This window comes from Lissotriton vulgaris, chromosome 2_1, assembly GCF_964263255.1.
Source record: "Lissotriton vulgaris chromosome 2_1, aLisVul1.2, whole genome shotgun sequence".
NCBI classification, from domain to species: domain Eukaryota; kingdom Metazoa; phylum Chordata; class Amphibia; order Caudata; family Salamandridae; genus Lissotriton; species Lissotriton vulgaris.
In genome coordinates this window covers 1,283,197,221-1,283,218,769 of record NC_141687.1, presented here as the reverse complement: position 1 = coordinate 1,283,218,769, position 21,549 = coordinate 1,283,197,221, and the positions used below count along the sequence as shown (strand labels likewise).

The following is a 21,549-nucleotide window of genomic DNA, read 5'->3' as shown; positions in this document are numbered from 1 at the left end:
GTTGGAAAGGGGCTGCAAGTCAGCTTTTTGGAAAGGATGTGGGTTGACCTTATGGAGGGCTGCAGAGCCATCCATTCTGCTGTGAGTCTGCCTAGGGAGTGCTGCTGTGAGTTGTCTTTGAAGCAGGCGGCTGAAAATCTGCCTTAAGCAGGGTTGTGGTGAGTTGGCCTTGGGCGAAGCTACTGCGAGTCTTTGACTTTAGGGAGGGCTCCTGCTTGTTAATTATGGCAGGGAGGATAGCGAATTGTCATTGTTAGGGCAAGCAGAGATTTATCAGGGTTGCCAGTCCGAATTGGAAGCGGGTGGCAAGTCAACATTTGATCAGGTTACTGGTACACTTTGGATGGACTGCAAGTCAAGTGATGGGTGCATCGGGTTTCAAGTGTTTTACTAGTGACCAACACAAAAGTTTCTTAGAAGCATGTGTTCGAGGCATATGAGCTGCAGATTACACACTGTTGCATAGATCGCCATCTAGTGTTGGGCCCAGATGTTTGCACTTGTTTTTGTCCTGAAAAGTCTTTGGAAGTCACGAGATAGGTGACTCCTCCTTTGGATCACATTGCGCATGGGCATCGGCTCCATCCTTAGATTGTTTTTTTCCGCCAACGGGCCCAGATGTGTTTCCTGTGCTCCAGTTTGGAATCTATTCTACTTTCGGCACGCAATCCTTCACCCGTTTCGACGGTATTGTCTCGAACGTGTTTCCTAATCGACGCGAGTCTCAACAACTTCAAAGTCTTCAATTTCGTTCATCGACAAAGGCCTTCGGGCCTACCTGGGCCATATCTTCTGGCTCATGGAAAGGACGCCATTCAAGAAGTGTCCTCAATGTGGGTCGAAGTTTCCCCACCGATCTCCATCAGGTGTCCAATCTCTGCCTCTCACTGGAGCACGAGGCCAGAGACTGTTCAGCTTGCGCCTCCTTCCTCTTCAAAAAGACAATTCGGGACCGACGATCTAGAAGGACCATGGCTCGCTCGTCATCTTCGATCCCTGACAAAATCTTCCAAGCGGGCTTCGACGTGCCAGAAAAGGAGCGGGTCGAAGAAGGCATCGTCAGCAACTCCGAAGCAGAGGACTCAGACTTCGAGGACATCACTCCGGCACAGCGGGTCCTAAGTACACACGTCAACCCGACCCTCCCTCGACACCCTCGAAGAAGGCTTCGGTCACACCTTCACATTCGGGCCCAGTTGCACACCAAGAGACAGCTTCCCATGCCCCGCCTTCAGGCCTGGTAAAGAAGCCTACTAAGCCTTCAGGCGACTCAGGCTCGAGTCAGCCTACCCCCGGTACCGACACACACCTACTGGCACCGAAAAAGAAGCCATCCTCTTCCTCATCCATGCCGACCGCTGCTTTGACATCCAAGCACTCGGCGCTGAAGACTACTCGGAGCCGACCAAAAAACTGCCACCAAAAGGCCCAGACTCCCATGCTTCACAGCTGAAAAAGGCCTCGGAACCTAGGAAACAACACGTTCCACCGGCCAAAGAGACTGCAAAAGGTCACGGTTCGAAGCCAAAAGAACCTAGAACCGCTACTGAGTCAGTGCCGAAAAAACCTAGGGAACCAAAGACCTCGGCACTGAAGGATTTACCTTCTGCAGAAGAACTATTTCGACCAGATCCTACCCAAAAAACTCTTGTAAAGGATCCCAAAACTGGTCACTTGACTCTTAGCTCTAAGAAACGACCACTAGATGTGCCTGCACTGGCTCCTCCTCCTAAAAAGAGAGACATTGCAACCTCTCCATTAAGGATCCCTTCTCCTCCTCCTCCTCCTCCTCCTCCTCCTCTACCTCCTCCCCTACCACATAACTCTCCTACACCATCCCCTACTCCAGTACAAGATGATGACGATGTAGATAACACCTCTGATGATACAGGGGGAGGTGCGGACAATGAACCACTAGGGAATCCTAGTCTTCCTGACTCCTCTGACCCCTGGGATGATTTTAGCACCCCAGACATCCCCAATGTTCCACAGGATGACTTATACCCCTCCAGCCCCCCCCCCCCCCAGAGGACACAATGGGCTTTAACCAACTCATCCATAGAGCTGCCCAATACCATGGGGTTGATCTACACATACACTCCGTGGAGGAAGATTTTCTCATGGACACTTTTGACACCACACAAAAATCCAACTCCATTCTACCCATGCTTAAGCATGCACCAGAGGTATTTAAAGATCCAGTCAGGGCTCGAGTCATCAACCCCCGGATCGAGAGAAAGTATAGGGCTGCCCCTACAGATCCAGTCTACATTAAAGGCCCCACACCACTAGACTCCCTTGTAGTCTCCAATGCGCAAAAAACAGGCAATTCCCAAACATCAGGTGAGGCCCCCCCACCAGATAAGGAGTCTAAACTCCTGGACGTCTCTGGCAAATGAACGGCGTCACAGGCAACAAACATATGGCGTAACGCCAATACTCAAGCACTGTTAGCAAGGTACGACAGGGCACATTATGATGAGCTAGAATCCATAATGCAGCATCTACCAGAGAAATATAAAAATAGGGCCAATTGACTCAAACAAGAAGGTAAAACTATCACCAATACCTCCATCGGTTGTGCCCTAGATGCGGCAGATACTACTTCAAGGGCAGTTAACACCAGTGTCCTTTTGCGTAGGCATGCCTGGCTACACATTTCAGGTTTCAAACCTGAAGTCCAGAGTTCCATCCTCAATCAACCATTCAATAAGCAACACCTATTTGGCCCTAATGTTGACGTATCCCTTGAGAAAATGAAAAAGAATACCGACACAGCTAAATCATTGGGAGCCTTGCAGTCGCAAGCTTCCAGATGCTCCTTTCATCGCTCATCACACAGACGCACCACCAGAGGCTACTCCTCAGATAGCCCCTCCTCTTCTTAGAAAACCCCTTCCCAATCCACCTTCACTAGAGGCTACCAAAGAGGTGGTTACAGGGGTAACAATAACAAAGGCAGAGGCAAAACTAACAACTCTGCCTCCACCCCTACCCAATGACTTCCCTCCACTTCCCCCACACCATTCCACTCCAGTTGGGGGAAGACTGCAACAATTCCTTCCTGTCTGGACCAACATCACATCAGACAGGTGGGTTCAACAAATAATTCAATCGGGTTACTGTCTCGAACTAACATCTACCCCCCCCCCCCCAAACAGACCACCCAAACAGCGGTCAATGTCACAAGAACATTTGTTACTGCTAAAGCAGGAGGTAATATCCCTCTTACAAAAAAGTGCAATAGAACCAGTTCCCCTGCACCAAAAAAACAAAGGAGTTTACTCCCTGTACTCTCTTATCCCAAAGAAAGACGGCTCCCTAAGACCTATTCTAGACCTCAGACCCCTAGACCTATACATACAATCAGACCACTTGCACATGGTCACACTCCGGCAGGTCCTTCCTTTTCTTTCACAAAACGACTTCCTTGCTACCCTAGATCTCAAGGACGCCTATTTCCACATTCCCATTCACACCGCTCACAGGAAGTATCTCAGATTTATAATAGACAGTCAGCGCTATCCATTCAAAGTACTCCCATTCGGAGTCACAACAGCACCACATGTGTTTACCAAGTGCCTAGCGGTGGTGGCAGCACACTTAAGAAGACAGCACATTCACGTCTTCCCATATCTCGACGACTGGCTCATAAATGCCAACGCAACCAACCAGTGTATACAACACACTCACGCCACTATCTAATTACTCCACGACCTGGGGTTCACAATAAACCACACCAAGTCCCATCTGCAACCGTCCCACATACAACAATACCTTAGTGCCACAATAAACACCTCAAAAGCGCTAGCTTATCCCTCTCCTGTCAGAATAGCAAATATGCAAGCTCTTCTCACAAAATTTCAACCGGAACACTCTCTTCCAGCTTGAGTGTTCATGCAACTCATAGGGATGATGACCTCTTGCATATTCATAGTGCCTCATGCAAGACTCCAGATGCGTCCCCTTCAAGAGTGCTTAGCACCCTAATGGAAGCAGGCTCAAGGTCAGTTAACAGATCTAGTGTTGGTGGACGGTCGTACTCACCGCACTCTGCAGTGGTGGAACACCAAAAACCTTTCCAAAGGGCGACCGTTCCTAGAGCCAGTTCCTCAGATAGTCATCACAGCGGACGCATCGCTCTCTGGCTGGGGAGCTCACCTACTGCAACACACCATGCATGGCAGGTGGACACCACAACAAACGTTACTATACATCAACCACCTGGAGTTACTAGCCATATTCCTAGCCTTAAAAGCATTCCAAAAGCAAATATCAGGCAAGGCTGTCTTAGTCTGCACGGACAACATGACTGCCATGTACTACATACAAAAACAAGGTGGGACACACTCTCTGCAACTCTCTCAGCTTGCACAGAACATATGGAGGTGGGCTATACATCAGAACATTTTCCTCTTAGCCCAACATGTTCCAGGGGTACAAAACACCATAGCCTATCTGTTGAGCCGTCAGACACAACAGATCCACGAGTGGGAACTTCATCCACAAGTTCTTCAACCGTTCTTTCAGATGTGGGGACAACCTCAGATAGACCTCTTCACCACCCACGAAAACGCCAAATGCCCAAGCTTCGCCGCCAGATATCCACACCCACTGTCCAAAGGCAATGCAATATGGATGAACTGGTCAAGCAGATTTGCGTAAGATTTTCCGCCTCTCCCACTTATCCCCCTAGTGGTGCGCAAACTACAGCAACATTCCCTAACCCTCATTCTAGTTGCTCCAACTTGGGCCAGACAACCGTGGTACACCACATTGCTAGAACTTTCTGTAGTACTGCACCAAAAACTATACCTATCTCCATGCCACTTAACCCAGAACCATGGAGAGATCAGACACCCGGACACAGCTCAGCTCAATCTTGCGATCTGGCTCCTGAGGTCACCACCACACAAAGGCAACCCCATATCAAAATCTGGGATAGCTAGGTGGATTGTCAAATGCATACAAATGTGCTACCACAAAGCTAAATGTACGTTATCTGTTCCTCCTAAAGCCCACTCTACAATAAAGATAGAGGCTTCAATGGCTTTTTTTAGGGAACATTCCCTTAGATTATATCTGCAGATCAGCTACATGGTCTACACCACACACATTCACAAAACACTATTGTGTAGATGTGCAAACTAAACAGCAAGCTACTGTGGGCCAGGCTGTACTCAAAACACTATTTCAAACGACTGCAACAGATACTGGTGGTTGCCGCTAGGAGTGGGTACTGCTATATAATCTGTGTAATCTGCAGCTCATATGCCTCGAACGGAAAATGCTACTTACCAGTATGCATCTTTTCTTGGCATGTAGTGCTCACACATACCCACCCGCCTCCCGGGCTACCTTTATCTGTTCCAGTATTATCTTAATTAGATACAGCTTACATGGGCATCCTTCCTGTTTCTTACAAAGCGCCATCATTTCCCTGCTGGCAAAAAACAATCAAAGGATGGAGCTGATGCCCATGCGCAATGTGATCCAAAGGAGGAGTCACCTATCTCGTAACTTCTAAAGACTTTTCAGGACAAAAACAAGTGCAACACTAGATGGCGATCTATGCAACAGTGTGTAACTCTGCAGCTCTACATTCCAAGAACAGATGCATACTGGTAAGTAGCATTTTCCTTTATGGTTGTCTTCCAATGAAGCTGGAAATAAATACCTCAAATGCGATGTGCTACAAGTAATCAAGACTTTGTTCATGAAAGATAGGGCACCAAACAGTGAAGCATAGAGCTATGAAGAGCAGAAATGGTGAAGCAGTGCATGTTGTACATACATTTTCATGACCAATTTTTTTTCAAACCATCTGCTCTTCTATCGGTTTGCTGCAGGAGGCGAAGCAGCTGGAGGAAATGAAGGTGGCCATGCGCAAGGGACATGCGCTCCTGAGAAAGAAGGAGGAACGTCTGAACCAACTCGAATCATCTCTGCTGGAAGAGGTGCTGGCAACTTTAGAGTTTTTTGTGCACTGATAATGAAGAGGCTGCAGGTCGTTGTTGACCCACTACATGTACTTTTCAGACAAGCTGTGCTGTTAAACACCATTAAGCCGGAAATGCATACATTTTCAGAATAGTGTTGCATTGCGTTCTCTAGTAAAGTGTGGTATATTTTTACAGGCTTATTCAAGTTCACCCTAGGATAGGTTTCAGTGTCACCCGTTATGGTAGTCTAACAGTGTAATTTCTGAAATCATACTTTAGTGAAGCACTGGTAGATTCTGGTATGGTTTTTCAGGGAACTTAATGAGAATTCCGGTGCAGATTTACTTGGCATGGCCCATTGAACTGAGACACAGCTCTCGGGGTGTTCAAGGTGGTGTTTCGTTTCTATTTTTCCCTTTTTGTGAGATTCAGAGCAAATAGACTTTTTGAGTACTTTAACCAGCATCATGGGGCAGTGTGAGAAGTTTGCACAAGGATTTCTGGGCACTGCAAGGCTCTAAACTTCCAGTAGATTGCAATGAATCTGTCTGAATTGAGACTAATCAAGGGAAATGCTGCAAAATGGCCTTAACTTTAGACTGGTACATTTGTGTGATGGTATATTTCTAAACTTGTTTGTGTATTGCTATAGCTTTAGGGTGGGTGGATTTTATTGCATCTTTCAGGTGGTGTAGGATTTTGTCCTGTCTTTAAGTTGTTGTTTTGTTAGACTGGTGTCTATTTTGGTGTAGCTTTAGGGTGGTGTTTTTGTGTGGTCTTGCAGCTTCTGGTAGAGAATTTTAGTTGCAGATTCCTAACCTTCTGAAAATTCCCCAGGTGTGAGACTGGATCTGAAATCTTTCCCTTAGCACCTCTGCACGCCAGAAGGTGGTGCCTTCTGGCTCCATTCTGTGTAGGAAACAACCTGAATAGGCACCAGTCCTGTGCACTGATGTGCATCCTTTTTTCCTGTGCCACCAGATCTGGATCTGGAGCTCGCCTCTCAGTGACACTTTACCTACAATTTTCAATGACACATTTTTCAGTGTGCAAGTGCTGTCACCCCCTAAAAAAACAGATTTTAAGTCGCTGACAGATGTCTGTGACGGAGCCCCACCAGGTGTGCCTGTTGTGTCTGGGGTCGAGCCCTGACTCCAGTACCTGCAGAGCCTGCACGTTCATGAACCCAAAGGCCATCAGGGAATGCACTGTGAAATTTTACACCCCCAAACACACGCTGCTTGATCCTGTATCGGCTCCCATTCCGAGAGCCCCTCCATAGGCTGGTCTTCGTTGTGTTTCAAATCTTCAAGTGAGCATAAGAAGTTGAGGTGGAGTTACTCTCCTTATCGCCATTCCCTCTCACTCGACGAAGCACATAGGCGGCACCAATGGTCCAGTTCCCTGACCTGAAGTCAGTCAACTTTCAAGCCAGTTCTGCAGCTGATTCTGGCACAACCCGTATTTCTGAGGCCTTCAGAGTTGCTGCGCAAGATCAAAGAGTTGTGCCCCGGTATGCACTGGCTCTTCAGATCCTTGCCAAATTCCTCTGGCACACCTTCAGGCTATACAGAGCCAAGAGGCCCTCCTACTGGATAACCACCAGCAGGGTTACCCTTGACACCATTGGATCCTGTGAATCGTTTTTTCCCTTGACTCCAATACCAACGCAGCCCTCAAAGACCACAACCATGCCAAGCCTGGGTACATCTATGCCCGCTGAATTGGTGGATTCTGTTGTCCTTTCCGATGCCGGCACAATGCTTTTCCAACTTCGACCGATGTTGCAACAAAATCTGATGAGGTCTCAGTGTTAGCTTTACTTCAAGGCAGACCACATTCCCTCCACTCAAATTTTGGATTGGATGTAAATAATGATGATGACCAAGGTGATGAGTTTGTTCAGCCATATACAGTCAATAAATGGTATAAGGACTTGCAAGACTTCTTTATGGAATCAGGCATTTCTCTCCTACAGGACCACCAACAGAAGAATCAGCCTCCTAAGCCATGGTAATGTGTAGGGCGGCCATGGAGATGAAAACAAATGTACCGACAGAAGTCCTGCAGTCTGGCCAGACTGCTCCTGATCCTCTTCTCCCATTCAGTGAGTCCTTGACAGATACCTTTCTAGGTGCTTGGGCTAAGCCTTGTACCGGTCCTCCGGTGAACCATCAAATTGGCAGGCGCTACCATCCTGCTCCTGGGGACCAGGTCTTTTTGTCCCAGCTCCCCTCTCCTGAGAGTCTTGTGGTGCAAGCTTCCACTTACCAGACTAACACTAACCATTTCCCACTACTCCCCCTGATATTGAATCCAAGAGAATGGAGACATATGGGAAAAGGTTATTCTCCACAGCAAGCTTGGCCCTCCGATTAGTTGATGCCTTCTGCTCGCTAGACCCACATTGTGTGGACCACTCTGGCGCAAGTCCTCCCTTGAGTTCCAGAAGACTTTTGTCCTGTCAACTCAAAGGTAATTTAGTTCAGTCAGGATGCAGCCAAGTTCACAAATTCAATGTGCCTTGGGCACCACCAACTCTGTTGGACTCCGGTCATCCCACTCCAGCAGGGAAATCAGCAGTTTCATGGAATAGTCTGGGGTGCTCAACGCACCTACAGCCAAGATCAATGTGCTGCACAGTCCGTCCCCCCAAAGTCCCATCTGCCAAACCTCTTTAGTGTACCCTATGAGAGTCGTAGTCCCCTTGTGGGAGGCACAATCCACTGATTCTATCCGGGTGCGCAAGCGATCACGTCGGTCAAGTTGACCCTTCAAATTGTCCGCAAAGGTTATGCCTTACCTTCCTTTCATCCCTGCTGCATATTCCGCCGTCTATCCGGACAATCTCTCCATTTTGCAGCAGGAAGCAATAGCCCTTTTGGCCAAAGGGGCTATAGAAAGGGTGCCAGCACCAGAAGTAGGCGCGGTTGCTATTTCTGCTACCTTCTGGTGCCCAAGATGGATGGAAGCCTTCGAGCCATTTTAGATCTGTTCCTCCTCAATATCTTCCTTCAGAATGAGAAATTCAGGATACTCACTCTGGCCCAGGTCTTGTCTGCCCTAGACCTAGAGACTGGATGGTGTCATTGGACCTGCAGGATGCATATTTTTCCATATTCCCGTCCTGTGAGCCAATTGGCACTACCTGCAGTTTGTGGTGGGGGAAGAGCATATCCAGGTTGCTCTGCTTCCCTTTAGACTCACCAATGTCCCTTGGGTGTTCACGAAAGCGATGGCGGTAGTGGTAGCTCACATTTGGAGGTCAGGATGCCAGTCTTCCCCAACCTTGATGACTGGCTGTTAAAGGCAGACTCGCTGTAGACAGTAATCAGTCACCTCCAGACTATGGCGGACCTCCTACTATCTTTGGGGTTTACTGTAAACGTGCCAAAGTCACACCTGACTCCTCAGATGCTCCCCTTCATCGGAGCCATCCTGGACACTCTTTGGTTTTGTGCCTATCCCAAGGGAAAGAGAGTCTAAGACAATAAGGCTATAATCCCCGTCTTTCATCCTCAAACCTGGATTTCATTGAGGTCGACTCTAAGGCTGCCTGGACAGATGGGCTCCTGCATCCTCCTGGTCGAGTTCGCCTGACGGCATATGTGGGCTCTGCAGTAGGATCTGAAGCCCAAGGGTCAAACATCAAGGGGACATCTCAACCACATAATGTAGCTGGGACAGGTGAGGCACACTCCATGTGTGCCTCACCAAACCACAGAGACTCTATCTCGCTGCAGATTCCTCACCGATCCTCACCGTTCTGTGTTTGGACTCTACCACTTAATAAGATCCCAAACCTAGGAATCTTCACACAGTACACCAATTTGCTTTTGGGGATCTGCGTCTGGGGATAGGGACAGCCTTGAAACCAACTGACGTAAGCACGCTGGAGTGGAGTCTTTAAGCGCCCCACACGTCATTTCTGGAGCGGAACTAAGCCAGTATGGAGGCACAAGGTGCCAACCTCTGGCACGCAGAGGTACTATGGAAACGTTTTCACATCCAGTCTGATGCCTGGGGAAAATTCAAAATGTCAATCTGCGGCTATAATCCCTACTAGAAAGAGTGTTACTGAAGATAAATGACTTGTTCTTTAGGTTTGTTTGTTGGTGTATTTAAAGGTTAATTTACATTTCTTTGAAGCTGTAGGCAAGTGTGCCTGTGTGTTGTCTAATCAAGGTTTTACAGAACACTCTTAACATTGACATTTCTGGTTCTTTTCCTAGCTTTCTGAAGAAGATACTTTGAAAGGCACCACTGGAAAAAAGGTGGTTACATTTGATCTCAGTGATTCCGATGACACCAGCAGCTGTATACTCAGCAATGATCTACCGCCTAACCGGTGTAAGTAATGACAGACTGCCTACATAGGTTGCTCCGACCAACCATTGTCATGCAGTGTGCCCACCTCACCTATGTAATGGCTGTGGGTCTCAAGAAAGGCAAGAATAAGGCAGCAGTGCATTGGCTTTTCCCCATGTACACACCCTATCTACAGTACCTGTTCTGGGCCCCCTGAGTGAATGCCATCCCCCACTAGTATATGTAGTCTTCCTGCAGTTTCTTTTTTAGGTGTACTATCAATCCCCAAAGTGTGTGTTGCATTTTTCTGATGGATATGTCTCACTGCAGTTTCTTCACCTCTTGAATCCCTTCAGTTGCCACAGTGGATCCGGAACAAGCTCTCCCACTCTGCCTGTTGGTGCCACAACACTATCTCAGCTCTGGAACCACCCAAACATGACATCAGAGTCACAGTTTGCCATCCTAGAGCACTGTCCTCATTTTATTTTTTTCCACACCTTGGGGCACAGATTCGAATTGCTGCCTTTGAGACTTTCAACGCTGCACTTTTTAAGTGCAGTGTTTTATTTAGGATGTCTCCACCAAAGTTGCCTGGCTTCAAACGTTGCCACTGTTTTAGAAACCAGATGTCGCTCAGACATGCACAACATTTGTTTGTGGGACATGTATGCCAAGACCATCAAGGAAAAAGAGACAAAACTCTACATGGCTCAGGCCTGGGACTAGCGGGGCGGTAAACAGCACCATTCTCCTTTCAGGTGCCACTCCAGACCTCGGACTGCCCTTCGACCAGCAAGTCCTCCCAGAAAATCTCGTCTATGGAAAGCTACTGCAAGAGATAGTGCAAGTAGATAAAAAAGGGACTTTTTGTCCTCCTGGTATAAATCACTTTGTAAATGTAGGTCATCTGTTTGGTGGTATCACTCCCAGGCCTCTGTGTTGACCACAGATCCAGTCTTAGTGTAATAACTGTTTGTACCTGAGTGGGTGCTGCGGCCCTTGCAGTGTCCACTTGACTCACCCATGTGCCTCACCTTTTTCCAGAAAGAACTCTCCTTCTCGCCCACTGGTGCGTCTGTGGGAATCTAAAAACCCTGACTGACCCCATGTTGTCATTCCTAGCCCTGTGCTGGTCGACCTCACAACGGCGCACCACCGGCTCTACCACTTTATTGGCTAGAGGCCTTGGCAGCTGCAGCGCCATATGCACCACCAGTGCTGACTTTGGATCTGTGTCATAATATGATGAATTTTCAGAAGATGAAAGCCATTCTAATCTGGTTCATATGCAAGGAGCAGCAGTTTGTAGAAGAAGTGTATTTCAGGCCATTGCCTAGTGAAGAGTACTATGGCAATCCTGGTGGCATTTTCATCTCTAGTACCAATTAATTTGCCTGATGTCTATCCTGATGATGACAACAGTAGAAAGGGGTGGGGACACCTCTTCCTTTTACGAGTGCTGATGCCTGTGACTATCTGGCCCTCTGAAATGCTAATGACCTAAACTTCTCTGAAGGTTGTTTTGGACTGCCCTTGGAGTTTCCAATAGAAGAAATTGCTTAATTTACGATGGCCCTGATTAAGCCCACAGAGGTCCTCTAATTATCATTAACTGTCGAAGAGGAACAAGGCTAATGTCACTGCAAAGATTCTTCAGTCTGCCTCATCTGCAATGAACCTTTGCTTCCCTACAGTTATTCCCTGTTCAACCCCATTTTGGTAGCTTGGCACAAGCTGGCGTCTGTGTCTGCTGTCAGTTAGGTTGTTCGTCTTCATTGTCCTGCTCCAGGAGATCCAAAATGTTTGACTGTTTATCCCTCCTCGGAGAACCTTGTGGTCTGGACCTCCTGTACTACTAAGACAAATTCGGTTTCCTTTCCCTCCACTCCTCGGATAGGGGAGTCTAAGAAAATCAAGGCTATGTGAAGAAAGATTCCTACTTGGGAGACCTGCTTTGTGATCTACTAGCTCGACTTGCCTTCTGTCCTGTTTCCTTGTGGAAGATGGTACGGCTGGTTACTCTGAACCTTTCCAAGCACGTCTGTGTTCATTTTGTAGCAGCTGTGCATATGAGTCCATATGCGGCAAAGCAAATTATTTGCTGTATTCTGGACACAGTTGACTTTGTAACTCGTTTTCTATGAGCGTCTCCTTTATCATCCATCACCCTGCCTGGATGTGATATACCTGTTTTTCAGGTGACATCCAAGCAACCTCCAGGCAACCATATTGGACATGCCTTCAGTGGCATTTAACTTTTTGTTGAAAAAGCCGACTCAGCTCTGTACTGTTTTAGGTAAGGACAGACCAATGCCCATTCTTTTGGACCTGGCCTCCCCAACTTGCCAGTTTTATTACCAGTACCGCAAATTCAGAGGTTCCTCCCAGGCATCCCTTTAGAAAGACACCAGCCCTTACAGCCTGTGGAGCAATCAAACAATTCCTTTCAGCTGTGTAAAGGGCGTGCATGGTTGTTCCGAAGGACCCAGAAGAAAGCAGCAGCAGCATTCCTCCTCCTCATCCATGGCATCCCCAGCTAAGCTTTTTAAACCATACTTAAAGGAACACACATGCTCTGTGAGAGAACCCTGGGTGTGGGATGACCTACCATACCAAATACTGGCAGTCCATTACTTCAAACCTTTGGGTAACCCATATTGTTAAGAAAGGATAAGACCTTCCCTTCTAGTGCTAATCCATTCATCCCTCCATTTTCCACATTCGTCTCTGGCAACCAGGCTCACATCTTACAGTAGAAGATTATGACCCTTTGATCAAGGGGGCTGTAGAATTGGTGTAGAAAGCTGAGATCAGGCTTGGATGCCATTATATGCATTTTCCTGTTTCCAAGAAGGATTGTAACCTCCTTCTAATTCTGGACCTCTGTGTTCTGAGCTAGTTTCTCTGCAAAGAGTTCAAAATGCAGTGTCTGGCACAGGCTCTGTTGGCTCTGGTGCTAATGGACTGGATGATGTCCATTGATTAGGTGATGGTGGTGGTTGCATCACACCTTTGCAGGTCAGGGGTTCTCTATTCCTGCACCTTGACAACTGGTGGCTGAATATGGACTCGTCACAGCTGGTGCTGGACCACTTGCAGTTGACAACCTCTTTACTGTTCAACTTGGGGCTTTCTTGTAGCCTTTCCATGTCTCTTTTTCTGCCTGCCTGCCGTTTCCTCTTCATTAGAATGGACTTGGAAGTTATCTCCTTCAAGGCCTACATACCTGCCTTCCCAATGGGTTTGTGCCATTTGGGCAAGGATCGTGATATTCTGACAGAGCTCTTCCTCCAGACCTAAAAATTCAGCATAGTCTGGGTCTGCTGGTCTCCTACATCTTAATAGTGCCACACTTTTGGTGGCACATGCGCATCCTACAGCGTGCCTTAGTTTCCATTGGGCCCTGCGATAAGGAGTCCTCACAAAACATGCAGATTTCCCTGGAAGCAGCTTTGGGACCTGCAATGATGAATAGTGGTAGAACACCTCACATGTGCAAGACCTTTCCATGGCCTTGGTGTTGACCAGTGTATCTTCCCTTGGTTGAGTGTGAACATCTCAATGTGCTCGTGATCAAATGCCTCGGATCTCCCTAGGTGCAGAAATCCCACCATCAATCTGCTTGAGTGATATGCCTGGCCTTTGATTTGTTCTGCCCTTTATTCTTGGTCGGTTAGTGCAGGTCTTGACAGACAACTCAATCGCAATGTGATATGCCAATAAACAGGGTGGCAGCTCAGGCCCACAATGTCTGGCTTGCCGCAAACCATTAGTTGTGCTCCCTGAATGTGTGATACAGCTTTCTCAGTTGTCGCCATATTGTCACCCACGAGTAGTGCCTTCCCCCAGGCACCCCTCCGTAGGGCTTTTTGCCACTCACAAGAAACACTTCTTACATTTCTGTCACCTGCTGGCCATGATGTTTTCATCACTAGGAGCGGTGAGAGACTCATTCAGTCTGAAGTGAGACTTCCATCTCCATTACGCTTTTCCTCCATTCTCTATCCTTCCTCTCGTCCTGAAGAAGCTGTGCTAGTACAGTATGCAGATGACCTCCATTGTGCCATTTCAGCTAAAGCATGGGGATTGAGTGGGTAATTCTTAGCTTAATTGACCTGCCTGCTGAAGTGGTGGTAATGATCTTGTCGGCTCCTCGACTCTTATTGAATGTTTATTCTGACATTGATCCAGTTTTGTCTATTGGTGCACGAAGGTGGAAGTTGACACCCCTCAAAGTGTGATTGTTTGATGTTTTTTGTTTTGTGCTTACCATGGCCGTTGGCATGGTTAAGGGATATTTGTTGTTCTGTTCGTCTTTTCTTTGTTTATCAGGTCACCCACTGGGGTTTAAATTTCCATTAGTTATGCCTTTTCAGAAAGGTTCTTTCCATTTGTTTCCAACTTTCCCTTTTGTTATGCCCCAGGGGGTTCTTAATTTGGTGTTCTTGCTGGGTTCACCCTTTTTGAGACTTGCACAGTTTTGCACTGTGGTTGCTTACTTTAAAGATTGTTTTTTTGATTGCCACTTTCTCAACTTGGTGTGATAGCATGCTGCAGGCCTTATTTGTTCATCCTCCTTTCATTATATTATAATGTACAGGCTGGTTCTTAGGACCAACGCTCCTTTCTTGTTAAAAACTATCGCCCCATTCCACGTGGCCCAGTGTATCACTCTGCTAACATTCTTCCCACCTCCTCCACATATCATAGATTAGGTCCGCCTCTTGCATGGATTCTTTAAGGACCCTGCATTTTCATACCAGCATGACGCCAATAACAGATTGACCACTAGCTTTTCCTTGGCTATACTGGCTTGTAGAAAGGCAATCTCCTGTTGGAGTGTGCTGTGAATCAATCTCCAATGCTCCTACCAAGGAGTAGACTCCTGAGGAAAGTGGAGCCCTGTCTAACAGGACAAAGGCCTTTTATTCTTCTCTATCAACAGGTATTCCCGTCCTCGAGATCTGCTGGGTGGATACATGGACTTCGATTTACACCTTCACCGGCATTATAGCCTCAACTGTGGAGGTTCTGCTTGGGTATTGATTCAAGAGGTGAAAAATCTGCAATCTTCTGATGACGGTTTCTTGCATTCAATGATGGTATTTCTGACAGATGCTCTATTTACCTAAAGATTTCTGATTGATCCTATCAACCTCCCAATTCTGAGGAGTGGTTGAGTTGCTGTTCACTTAAGGTCCCAGTTAATTGAATTGAATTTTTAATTTTACAGAGTTTTATATAGCGCAAACTTGACCTGAATCCGGTATCGGAGCGCTTTACATAGCACCAGTTGCATTAAATGAGGACACATTAATTTTTTTGTTAGGCAAGGGGAGATTAGTGATTTGCCCAGAATCACGGGATGTTCAGCGTCATTGCCGAGACTCAAACCCAGTTACCCAGATTTGTGGTTGATCGCCCTAGCTGTTAGGCCAACTCCTCTCCCCTAATTCATGCAGTTCAACATTTGTCAGTCTCTGCAGCCTCATCTCCATCTCAGGCTGTGGATAAAAGGACGGACAACTGATGGCAGTATGCATGAGTAGTGGCTTGCTCTAATCTATGATGTCATGACCGTGGTGGTTCTGTAGCCGAGATTGGGTTGTGGCACCACCTCCCAGTGCAAGAGTACTAGTGCAAAGTTTTTGGATCCAGACAGGCGTCTTATTTGATTCAAGTGGTGAGGAATTTGCAGACAGTAAAGAGTATCCACCAGTTTGAGCATTACCAAAGTTACCTTGTTCAGATTGCACAAACCTAGCTGGGGAGCAGTATTAATCGGAAGAGAAACAGTTTGAGACTGTGCACCCGAAGTGTGATTTACATACTTGCAGTGCACATTTACATTACAGTTGTACAAATTAATAATTTAAGGCACAGCGATGGTGATTTGAACAGAATCACTGTATGTAGTCCTCCCTTTACCCCTCACCTTTTGCCCGCAACTGAAGACCTGCTGAGTCCCCTACCTCGTCTGTAGCACTTTTGTAGAGCCTGCTTCAAACACAACATCAAAACCCTACCACCCATGGAGTCTCACTGTCCTTCCCCATTGTGACACTTGCTTGTAGGACCTGCCACTGTGAACAATCCATGTTCGCGGCCAGTCTTATTCTTGAGTTCTCTTTCTGAACCCCCGATGCGTACTTAAGGAAGCAACCCCTTTAGTTGTCTCTAACTCCCACCATGTAGATAGTTTGTATAAGTGTTGTTCCTATTGAGGTGCTAGCTGGGTGCAGTAGACGGGGGACTGGTATTAAAAGCTTCATTTCACACAAATGCTTCCTTCCTTAGATGAGCTGCCAGCTGAGCCTCAGTTTCCTCAACACAACAAGGTGCAGTATCTGAGTGACTCTCTTCAGCGGATCACCAGTGAATTAAACGGGGTGCTGAGTGTTCTGGGCTCTCTCAGCAATCCTGGCTTGCCCACCTATACCTCGTCGCCAATTCAAGTGCCTCCTGCTCCGCACACCGGGCTGCCCTTATCCACCTACACGTCACTCGCCCGGGCTGCCACTGGGCCCTTCCCATCCCCCCATGTTGGTCTCTCCAACAAGTGGACTTGGTCCCCAGCAATGAACACTAATCTAGCCTCTGCATCGCAGTCTGTGGACACCATCCTGATGGAGAAATGTCGCAAGTACTTCCCATGTAAGTTGTGAGTGTTGCTTCAAGTTACTCCATAAGATTGGCTGGGTTTATGCAGCTCAACAAGGTCTGTTAGAGTGGTGTTTGTCATTATTGTTGTGTTCAGTATCTCTGGGTGTGCTGGGACTCTTAGCTTATTGTGTCTGTGATCTGTCTATCTCTTTCAGGTGGGATTCCTTCACTAAGTGGAAGCCCAGCGCCCTTGGAGACTAAACTGGGATACATATCCGCAAGGTAGGTGGTATTCTAGTGGGAGGGTGGGTACAGAATTCACAGGTGCTTAATCGATCTATGTGAGTTGGCACCAGCCGCATGCCACTGACCTGCAGCAACCTAAGAAGACCTATGGCTCAGTCTCAGAACCCTAGAAAGACCAGTATAACAGACGCAGACCACCACAGACTGCTGAGCAGCGCAGTCGAAGACAATCTGGAGAAGATAGACAGTGCAGGCTTCAGGCGTATGTAAAGCTGGCCTTCCATATATCTATGCGTAGTTCGAACGTGGCAACCTATAGACTGCTCACCTTCTAGGTATCGTTGGTAGTGGGTCAGAGGTACAACTATTAGATCTCCTATGCCCTGTCACTATGTAACAGAGAATTGGGAGAAAAGCAAGGACGACTGTCTAGGGCTGGGAAGTAATTGAACTGTGGGTCAGGCGCACTGCCTTAAATGTCACCTGCTGTAATGTGGAGTGCACAGCCAGTCTTCCTGTTCTGTCCAGATCACAGGGTCAAATGTGTCACCATGTGTCATTTGTAAACCGCACCTATTTCAACCTAGTGCTAAAGACCATTCCTCTACTGGCAGCACCTGGTCCATGTGCACCACACGTGCCAGAGAGCCAGCACATGTCCGCTGCCAGTATTGTCTACGCTGCAGTCTGAACATGTCCCAGAGTGCCATCCCCTCCGCCTGAGACACCTTTTCCAACACACAGCTCAAGGTGAACTTGTATTTTTGTTGTTATTTCTTTTCCTTCTGGCAGTGAACAGCTACGCCTCTTGCAGCACAGCCAGCCCAGGATCCCTGAGAATGACCGCCACACTGTTCAGGGAATGATTGACTCCAACAAGAGGTGGCTGGAAAACTTCAAGAACGACCCCAAAGTGTATCCTTTGAAGGTTGTGTGACTGTGTAAGATGCATGTGCACTTCAGCCATGTAAAACTCATGTGCTGACTAACTCTGTGATAATTTGTGAACTGTAAGAAGACGCCATGCAGTATCCACTTACAGTCCCTACCCCTGTGCACCTCGCCCTTCATCGAGCCTTACTTTGTACACCTTCGCTCTGTGCCTAAAACTAAACCCTACCTTCTTCCTGCCTACTTTCGCTTCTTCCTACCTACTGTCCTGCACATCTGTTGCTGCAGTTACACAACTCTGAAACAACTTTCACAGAATACAGTTAAAATGAACACTTTTTGTTGAAATTGTATGTGGTGAAAGGTGTATTGATTACACAAAATACCTACTGCCACAAGACCACTTTAGGTTACGCTCTTTGACCCCCAAACGCTCATCCCAAGTGTAATCGAAGTTCCAGTTCAGGCACCAACTGCTGTTTGCGCTGACTCTTGAGTTCGAGGCATGTGGGCTGCTGAATTCATATCTGTGCATAGATCGCCGCCTGTTTTTTTCCGCCATTGGGTTCGGATGTATATTTAACTCAAGTTCGGAATCGATAGAAAACTTTATATTTGGCCAGAAGGCCTCTAGGTATCGTCGGTATTGTCTTTGCGATCGGTGCCGAGTACTCGTTCCAGCTCAATCCTCGAGCCGGATGTCAAGAAGAGCCGCGTGGCTATTCAGCACTAAGGCCCGGTCGACGCCAGAGGCCTGATCGACGATCGATGAGGGAATGGAGCCCATACAAGAGATGTCCCGTTTGCAACTCCAAGTATCCTCACATCGATGTCCACCCGGTGTGCAACAAGTGCCTGTCTCCGGATCACAATGAAGCCAGCTGTATGGCTTGTTCGCGGTTCCGTTCAAAGAAAACACTTCGCCTTCGACGCGCGGCGCAGAAGGAAGCCCAGCAGACGGCACCTGACCCGGTGAACATCTTCGATGCTGAGGAAGATGAGGGAGTCGAGCAGGAGGTTCAAGGGAACCTGTCGGATCCTGCATCGGAGATTGACTCCAGTTATGACGCAGAGGATGAGGAGATGGTCGAAAATGAAGACGTTGTCGACGAGATAGGAAACGACGATGAGGCCTTTAGGGCCATAGAAGATAGCTCGAGCGAGGAGCTAGGCCCAACCGTTAATATGGGGGCCGAGACTAAAGCACTCTATAAGGCTCAGGTCGAGGGATCGCCACAAGGCCTTACCCAAGATCAAAAGCATAGTTCTACAGCCTCGCTTCAAAGCCCGGCTACGGACAATTCAAAAGAGCCATCGGTTGAACGATCGAAATCGAAACAAAAAACATCGGTGACTACAAAACCGAAAGCACCGGAAACAAAATCGAAACCGAAAGTACAACTTACTTTGGTCGGATCGAAGGCTTCTGAAACATCGGCTCCGACGAAACAAGAGTGCTATCGACCCGGAGAGGTCGCTAAAGGGTGTCGACCTGAAGACCGGGGCATTGAAGAAAAAGGTCAAGGACATCGACCCAAAAAAGTCTGCGCCGAAGACCGTCGACACAAACAAAGAACTCGACACACAGAACGTTCTCGATCCTAAACGTCTACTCGACAAAGCAAAGGTCAGCAAAGACCTTGAGCCCAAAACAAGCAGTGGGACCCCGTCGAGTCAACACAACCATCCGCCTCTTTATCAAAGCATGTTTCGGACTCGCTGCAGCGCATTAAGGAGAAAGCTATAGCTGTCGGACCGAAGGCCACTCCACCCCCAAAGACAGTCAGTAAAACTCCAAAGGCGTCGGCACCGATTAAGTTTATACTGCCGCCACCGGTGACACCTAAGGCGTTTGCCCCTAAGACGGGCATTGAGGCTGCCAAGAAGGTGTTCATGGGGCAAAAGCCTAAAACTACTGAAGGGGCCACAAAGCATTGACAGCCTCTGCAGGAAGATCAGTCGAGGCAATTCATCGACGCTGAGACTGGTAAACTTTCCATTTACAAGCGAAAGATCGCCCCAGAACAGCCTATGGAGTCGTATAAAATTCCATTAAAGAAAAAAAGGGATTCTGCAACATCACCTCTTCTTTTTGAACCTCTACAACAATATGGACAAGAACCTGCTCCTTTTTCACCCACACATTCAGATGTGGATGTAGGGGATGGTGACAATGAGGATTACAGTTATCCTGTAGACACTGATCCAGAAGACCACACTGAACCCTGGGCAGACACTGTTGACCCAGGGGAGCCACAAAATGCCCCTGACAGTCATGTCTATGCTGTTAAAACCTCACCTACAGAAGACACGGCTGCGTTTAACGCGCTTATTGAGAGGGCAGCAAAAAATCACGATGTCCAGCTCCATGCTGACCCTATTGAAGAGGACTTTTTATTTGACACCTTCTCAACCTCAGAGAGAACTGTCAAGACTCTACCCATGCTAAAAGGTTTACTGAAACACGCTGGAGACATCTTTAAGGAGACCACAAGGGCAAGAGTGGTAAACCCCAGGATTGAGAAAAAATATAAACCAGCACCTGTGGACCCTACATATATCAGGGGACAGTTGCCATTGGACTCTCTGGTTGTTTCAAATGCTCGTAAAAGAGCAAACTCGCAGACCACGGGTGATGCTCCTCCCCCTGACAAGGAATCTAAAGTGCTAGAAGCATCAGGAAAAAGGGTGGCTGCTCAAGCGGCCAATGTCTGGCGCATCTCCAACACACAGGCACTCTTAGCCAGATACGACAGGGCTCATTATGATACACTCGAGACCCTGTTACAACACTTGCCAAATGAGTATAAGGAGGCAGCAGAAATGCTAATACAAGAAGGGAAACTTATACCCAACGCATCTATTAAGTGTGCGCTAGACGCAGCAGACACTGCAGCCAGGGCTATTAATACAAGCGTTATGTGACATAGACATGCCTGGTTGAGAATCTCCGGCTTCAAGCCTGAGATACAAACCGCCATACTCAATCAGCCAGTTACCCCTATTACTTATTTGGCCCAGAAGTGGACCCCACCTTAGAAAAAATTAAAAAGGACACAGAGACTGCAAAGTCTATGGGGTGCTCTACAGTCGCAGCAGTTCAGGGGTGGTTCTTTTCGCAGCTCCAACAATAGAGGTGGCCAGGTGTCCCAGCAGACACAGTACAGTAAAGGAGGCACGCAGACCACCTACAACAAGAACAATAGGGTTGGCTATTGTGGAAACAGCACCAAAGGCAGAGGTCGTGGAAACAACAGCACCCGATCCTCCGCCACTAACAAACAGTGACGTCTTGTCACTACCCCCTGACCATTTAACACCGATCGGGGAAGACTACAGCAGTTCCTGCCGGTCTGGAAATCCATCACTACAGACAGGTGGGTGAGGCAGCCTATCCAGTACGGTTATTGTCTGGAATTAACATCCACTCCACCCAACATACCCCCAAGACACCGTCCTATGTCCGCAGAGCATATACAGTTATTGCAGCATGAGGTAGTCGGCATGCTGCAAAAAAAAGCAATAGAGCTCGTACCTGTAGAACAAAAAGGTACAG

At 47.6% G+C, this 21,549-nt stretch overlaps 1 protein-coding gene across 5 annotated transcripts in view; it reads left to right on the top strand.

The window, feature by feature from the left end:
- CEP164 (centrosomal protein 164) overlaps positions 1-21,549 on the top strand; it is a 459,099-nt gene that overhangs the window by 418,007 nt on the left and 19,543 nt on the right. For all 5 annotated transcript variants that reach the window (XM_086957031.1, XM_086957028.1, XM_086957030.1 and 2 more), the window contains 5 exons: positions 5,850-5,957; positions 10,175-10,292; positions 16,551-16,907; positions 17,072-17,138; positions 17,895-18,017. In XM_086957031.1, coding sequence (XP_086813157.1) covers positions 5,850-5,957; positions 10,175-10,292; positions 16,551-16,907; positions 17,072-17,138; positions 17,895-18,017 — 773 coding nt within the window. The remainder of the gene's footprint in view (positions 1-5,849; positions 5,958-10,174; positions 10,293-16,550; positions 16,908-17,071; positions 17,139-17,894; positions 18,018-21,549) is intronic.